Here is a 7,093-nt window from a genome sequence, read left to right on the forward strand (position 1 = left end):
TGTCCAGCCTCCACCATGGAGTCAAGGTGGTTGGTTGGTAACGAATTGACTCTTTATTTTATTGGGCTGCGTTTATGGCAAGGCCTTTCTCCTTCTGTGGTTTCTGCTCTGAAAGTCATGCCGTCTCAATGGCAGCCATGTACACACTTACCCCCGCAAAGTTATTATTACCCACCCGTCGCATGGCAATACCTGGGGGGAGCACAGTGGCACATTCACACAAAGGCAATGTTCTTGTCCCTGCATGCCGGCGAAGCGCGGGCTAAACCACATTTCCTCTGGGCTTTTCCAAACATCCTGAGAACAGAGTACAACCCACTACACCACGGACAGCTGGCCCCTGAATGTGCTGTGCTCACCTTTCTAAAAGAGCACGGGCAAGGCAAGTGCTGAGGTTTTATACCACAGAGTGTGTTTATGTATGTGTGTCTGTCCAGTGTGTATCTCTGTACAGTGTGTGTGTGTGTGTGTGTGTGTGTGTGTTTGACCAGTGTGAATGCGTATAGTATATATGTGTGTGTGTGTGTGTGTGTGGGTGCGTGATTGTGTGGATATGTGTGTGTCCAATGTGAGTATATGTTTACGTGGACGTGTGTGTCCAGCCAAATGAATGTGTGTTTATCTGTGTGTCTGTGTCCTGAACTTCACCCTGAGGATAAACAGAGAATACACATGGTAGGTTCCTTAGATACTGTACTCTAGACACCCACACCACTTACTACTGGGTTGAGTAAAACCCAAGACTGTGCCTGTCTGTGCGTCTGTGAAAGCGGGACGACTTCACTGACTTTAGACATACTTATTAAACTGACCTGTACAATCTCAATCTGTGTTCGCTACTGTGTCTGTTAGTGCAGTCCACTGCTGTCCTCTCCTACCAGGTTCCAACTCTTTCAGGTAGACCAGGGTGAACAGACGGGGTCATGGAGACTTTATGTCCAGACTGTGGCAGGCTCACTTCATCCCCCATGTTAATTCATCATCTCTGTCTCGACTGGCCTGGGAGAGCCTAAGCTGTTGCAGGTAGAGGAGAGAAAATACTGAAACATAGAAAAACACTGACTCCTATTTCATGCCTCCAGAGACCAGCCTGCCTGCCAAATTTCAAAAGTTAACCCTGGTTTTGGCATCTAATTATTCCTACAGCACAGTCTTAGCTAAATTTATGACACCAGAGAAGTTGGCTTGTCCTGTGCCATTATAAATTAGACGGGCAAAGGACTTTAGAGTCAGAGCTCATTCTGGACTACGGAGACGTGTTCAATCAAACAAGACGTGCAACTTGATCAAAGTAATCAGAGCAGGGCTAAAGTCGATGAAGTTGCACATTTGAAGATCTTTTTTTTCTCCGAATCACATGCATTTCCATGTATTGATGAAATGTGTCTGATGTTCCTAAAGTCTGTGTCTGGCTGTCAGACCTCAAAGACAACCGAAGTCTAGGCTTATGACTAGCATATACCATGTGTTGCACACCTACAGTAAGACTATCAAATTGAATCCATTGAATCAATGATGAAATTGTTTACATGATTTAGACTGTTAGGGGCTATTATGGCCCACCATTTTATTTCAGAGTTTTACACACCACTCTGGGCATCTAGTAACTGTGCCCTTTTCACCTCCATGTTGTGAGTGTTAATATAGGGAGCTTGAGCAAACTCTCTCTTCAAATGATCTAATGCAAAGCTTTGGCTTTGAGAGTGGCTTTATGTGGCATATGAGTCACTGGTGGAAAGAGCAAGGAAGATTTGAAAAGAAATATTGCACTTAAATTAGTTTAGACAGCATGACATCAGAAGCTAATTAAGCAGCTTTGCGCTGGAATTCCGTTTCCAATTCCTCAGTTCAGGTTCGAGGAGGGTCTTCTGAGCACCTGCAGGTTTGTGTGTGTGAAATATTTTCACTGGACGGCGTTCAAACTTTGAAGGGGAAAAAAACTGCGGCAGCATTACGCCATTCTTCCCTCTTGGAAAAAGTGGGATTTAAACAGCTCTCTTACAAGATATCCAGCAGAATAGTTGGAGTATAAGGGAAGTCAAGTTTCTCTTGTCCATGCTAAGCATTTTCTCGCACTACTCTGGAAAGCGGGACCTGCGGCATGAGATTTGCTTCACTATGGTTCTGGATAGCGGATCTGAGAGTAACGGTTTGCATGGTCGATTTTACTCTAGAATACTTAATTCTAGTCCACATCTACACTTCTCCAAACTCGTTCATGTTTACCTCTTTCAAACGGGAAAAGCCTGCGCGCATTTCTCCCTGGGAACTTTACAGAGGTAGATCAGAGGATGAAAGTTCTGAAACGTCTCCCTCTTTTACTGGGGTGCTGGACTCTCGTATACCTGGACCTCATCCTAGCGTCACTGAGCCATACCGGGGCGGCACAGCGTGCGCCCAACAGCCGTGGCGAGGAGCATACAGGCGGAGCAGGTGACCGCACTCAACTGGGAACCGGTTGGAAGTCTCCTAATTCTGCGAGGATCACGCGCATTCGGACAGGACCCCCGTTAATCAAGGGCGAGGTGGCCAAGGGGAAACCTGTGGCATTCGCGCCAGCATCTCGCGTGGTAACGGGCAGCCGCGCTCGCGGGGCTATCAATTTAGGGCGCAAGGAGGCTGCGCGCTCTTGGGTAGCCGGGGATACTCCAGTGGCTCTGAACGTGCACCTGGTCAAAACCAGCGGCATTGGCACACCCGGGAAAAACACTGGAAAACCTGCAGCAAGGGCGGCAACACCAGTGCGCACCGGACCGAACAGAGCTGTCGTTACGCAAAAGCTTAGTGCTCCGGCAGCTCTGAGGAGTGCCAAATTAACGGGCAAGCCTAGCGACAGAGACTCCACCAAGCACCCACTGGTGACACCGCACGACTACATGCTGTCACTGTACTGGTCGCTGTCTACCGGGGAGGTGAACACAAGTGTACTACATGAGGCGGGCTTGGCCAACACGATTACGAGCTTCGTAGATAAAGGACAAGGTAACAGCGTTATGAGCCCGGTTATCCCAAAATACCTGAATTATTTATTCTTATTTTAGTGATATACGATTCATTCAAATGAAGACAAATATATTTTCAGTGGTTTATCGTTACAAAAATGATCAATTCGAAATTTGAAATGTTTTCAAGTTGTACTTGCTTACAGGTGTGCAGTCCCATTGACCTCCTCTGTGATATTAAGTCAAGTTAATTTAGAGCTTCTTATAAGCGGGCATCAATTAAGTAGCCAGTGGATGTTCATGCATCAGGGACTTAATTACCAAAACTCTTCAACTGTAGGAGAACTTCAAGTCTATTACATTTCCTACTACACCCATAACCTAAATAACAGTTTCCAGGGTCAGAAATGCATCCCAAATTTATTTTTATTTCCGCACTCCAATTTGTATTTAATTTATCTCTGTGCACATTTGGAACTGCTCTGTCAGTGTCTCTCTATGTGGGGGAACTTAATCAAGTGCACCCCAAGTGCTTGACAGTATTTGCGAACAGTTGAGTCAAGTATGCTGGCCCCTTGGTAGTTTGATGTAATGGTTCTGAACCTGGGTCTCTTGGTCCTGTTAGGGTGTCAGTAGCCATCTGGAGCCACACCAGCCATGTGATTTACAGCCCTCAGATAGTAAATAAACATGGCTCCCAGCCTCAAGTAGGTGGCCCCTGTGTAATGTTATCTTTACCGTGTAAAACTGTTTAAAATGATGTTTAAACAACGTGGGTTTAATATTTCTAGCTGCTAAAGGTTTACATTTCAAGCACTTAATGTACTTTTAATTCACATGTTATTTGTCTAGCGCGTCCTCAGCAAATTGTTCCTGACCCTTGTGGCCTAGCGGGGCTGTGGAGGACGTAACTGATGCCCAAGCAGACGTCACTGTCCCCCTCATTCCTAGAACTGAACTCTCCTTTTACTGCATCCCCTCCATCGCTTCCCTTGTCTGTCCCTCCAGTCTTCTCTTAATTCAAAAATATGTATTTCTTTCTTCTTCCTTTTCCTCTTCCTCTTCTTCTGACTGTTTTCATCTCTGGTTTGGCTCAATGAGCCACAAGTCCCTCGACACAGACATTGTCGATTCTCTACCCTTGCCACGGGTAGAGGCTGGTCTATTCAGGTGGTTTGTGCTCCCTTTCTAGCAGATGTCGTATGACGTGCTGGTGGGTCTAGTGGTAAATAGCTGCAGGTCCATAATAATGGTCTGTTTACAGTTCAATGTGGTCTGCAGTTTGCAAATGTCTGGTTTTAATGTACTTTTGAACGCACACTATGCCTGAGCCTGGATGGAAACGATGGCTTTCATTTGTAACATGGGCTTCACTTGCTGCTGCTTTCCCTCACTGAAAACAAAGAAAAACATTGCACACCGCACCGCTCTACTGTGGGGGTGTGTGTGTGTGTGTGTGTGTGTGTGTACATGCTTGCATGCGGGATTGTGCGCATGTGTCCACTTGTGTGATTGCATCGTGTGTCTGTGTGTGTTAAAGCATGTGTGTGTGTGCGTTACGAGAGAGGCCACATTAGCACAAATAGCGGGAACGTGTCAATATTAGTGTTATCCTTGCCCTTGACTCTTTGTCCGCCTGTCCTGTTCCTGTGTTCCAGATGAGCGGCAGCCGCAGCTGAGAAGGCAGAAGTACTTCTTCAACATCAGCTCCCTGGAGAAGGAGGGGCTCCTGGGGGCCGAGCTCCGCATTCTCAGGAAGCGCCCGGCGTCCGACCCCCGCAAAGCCCTCCCAGCCGGTGGAGGCTTGGGCCCTGGCTCTCTGAGCCTGAAGCTGTTCACCTGCGCCTCAGGTAAACAGAGGCCCACGCTGCTCCACACACGCGCCGTGGAGGACCACGGCACGCCCAGGTGGGAGGTGTTTGACATCTGGAAACTGTTCCGGAGCTTCAGGAACGCCCCCCAGCTTTGTCTGGAACTGGAGGCCCAGGAGAGGGGGCCGGGGGGACGGCCGGTAGACCTTAGGACCCTGGGGTTCGGCCGTCTTGGCAGGCAGACGAAGGAGAAAGCCTTCTTCCTCGTCTTCGGTCGTACCAGGAAACGAGACCTCTTTTACAACGAGATCAAGGCGCGGTCGGGCCACGACAACAAGACCGTCTATGAGTACCTGTTCACGCAGAGGCGCATGCGCCGCGCCCCAGCCGCCAGGGCCGGGAAGAAGCTGCCCCAGACCAAGCCACGGTGTCACCGGCGCCAGCTGCACGTCAACTTCAAAGAGATGGGCTGGGACGACTGGATCATCGCTCCTCTGGAATACGAAGCATTCCACTGCGACGGCGTGTGCGACTTCCCCATTCGCTCGCACCTGGAACCCACCAATCACGCGATCATACAGACCCTCATGAACTCCATGGACCCCGACTCCACCCCGCCCACTTGCTGCGTGCCAACGCGCCTCAGTCCAATTAGCATCCTCTACATTGACTCAGCCAACAATGTGGTGTACAAACAGTATGAGGATATGGTGGTGGAGTCGTGTGGGTGCAGGTAGCGGTGAAGAAACTAGAGAGAGAGAGTGAGAGAGAGACAGAGACAGACACATATACAAAATAAGTTAGAGAGAGACACACAGAAAGAGAGAGAACCATAGAACCATAGTTGTGTGTGTCAATTCATACAGTACCAAAGAACAGAAATAGAGAGAGGCACGGAACACACTCAACTGAACACTCAGCAAATTGGTGGAATTATATACAGTATATTTGAAGTATCAGATTATGTTGATATTATCTGTCAGGGAGCCATAGAGTCAAAAATACACTTTAGAGGGTATGTACAAGGCACAGAGGAGACTTTGGAAAATCTAGATGATATATAATGTATATCCACTGACCTGAGTCAGAAGCTACCAGGATGACGAGACCATACCTTTGTTCATTCTATGCCCTGTTTTAAAAAGCATTTCACTACAATACTATGGCATGCCTGAGGATTTTTTTGCAGCTCAGTAATTCACTGCTGAATGTTGAATTAAACAGGGTGGAAACCATATCATATACAGGATTATTGATTATCACGGTTAAAGCCACAGCCTGTAAGACAGAATGTCTAAAACTTTTTAACTAAAAGTCTTTCTGGATGAAAGTAAGAATTAAAACCATTACGGCATTTATAAATCATACATATGGTACATTTCATTATTGAACAATTCTGGAATTAGCACAGACGGTGGCTTTAACGTCTAGCGTTTAAGCTGCAGTTCCATTTGTCACCACTAAGGGTTTGTCTGCTCCCCCCACCTGAGTCCATGTCCCTTGCAGAGCTACTCCGTCATTGGATAAGCACAGCTGTGTGAAGGCATGTCTGAATGTCCTGTTTCTCCTAGAACCATGTGATGTAAGCATTTCCTTTAATCAAAGCATGTGCATGCCATAGGTATTGCCAGCTCAGACTCAACCGTTGAGGCCTGAAAGAGGAGAGAAGAGGAGGATGATGGCGGAAGACTGGAAAGGCGAGATTTATGAGAACACAAGTTTGGAAGCCACTTGATAAGATTTATGATCAAGCTAAGATGTTATGAATTATGAGGCATCCATTGATTTCTCCACTGAGTAGTTTCTGTTCCAGTGAGAAAAAAATTGAAGAAAAAAAAAGAAAAAAGATTCATTAATACAGTTATTGAGAGTATTACTTTTAAGATGTATACTTCAAATATGTGTTCTTTATGTGTATCATGGCTTTGAATTAAAGTGAACCTATATTTGTTAAAGATCATGTTTCTTCTGTGAATTAATTTATTGTAATTTCAAACAACCAGAAACCCAGACAAAAGTCAAAGTCCAGACATTGAGAAATAAGGTTCCCTTCAGATTGGCACCTGGTCTTAATTATGACACATTTCCACACATTAGTCTGTGTGAGTTCAAGAGCGATTAGGAAAGCGGCTGATCTGAATCATATTTAAGGACTGTTCCTGTGATTTATAACAACACAGAGCGCATTAGAAGTTGACAGGAAATGAAACATAACGAACAATTGACTTTACGATACACTCTGTTTCCTCGAACTCCCTGGTTTGACCTGAAAAATACAGTGGATTTAGATTTTATTATAGGCAGCAAAAGTGAAGTTTGATGTACAGTCTAATATGCCTG

At 46.2% G+C, this 7,093-nt stretch overlaps 1 protein-coding gene across 1 annotated transcript; it reads left to right on the plus strand.

The window, feature by feature from the left end:
- The first annotated feature begins 1,939 nt into the window (after nucleotides 1-1,939).
- Nucleotides 1,940-6,688, plus strand: gdf5 (growth differentiation factor 5). Its single transcript, XM_084706129.1, has 2 exons — nucleotides 1,940-2,982; nucleotides 4,601-6,688. The coding sequence occupies exons 1-2, from the start codon at nucleotides 2,292-2,294 to the stop codon at nucleotides 5,488-5,490; spliced, it is 1,581 nt and encodes a 526-aa protein (XP_084562255.1). The 5' UTR covers nucleotides 1,940-2,291; the 3' UTR covers nucleotides 5,491-6,688.
- The last annotated feature ends 405 nt before the right edge of the window (nucleotides 6,689-7,093 follow it).

Source organism: Hypomesus nipponensis, chromosome 9 (genome assembly GCF_054491055.1).
Source record: "Hypomesus nipponensis isolate SF chromosome 9, ASM5449105v1, whole genome shotgun sequence".
NCBI lineage: Eukaryota > Metazoa > Chordata > Actinopteri > Osmeriformes > Osmeridae > Hypomesus > Hypomesus nipponensis.

Coding starts and splice junctions, on each gene's coding strand:
- gdf5 (XM_084706129.1), top strand. CDS start 2,292: ATGAAAGTTCTGAAACGTCTCCCTCTTTTACTGGGGTGCTGGACTCTC. Junction 2,983..4,600: donor CTTCGTAGATAAAGGACAAG/GTAACAGCGTTA, acceptor CCTGTGTTCCAG/ATGAGCGGCAGCCGCAGCTG.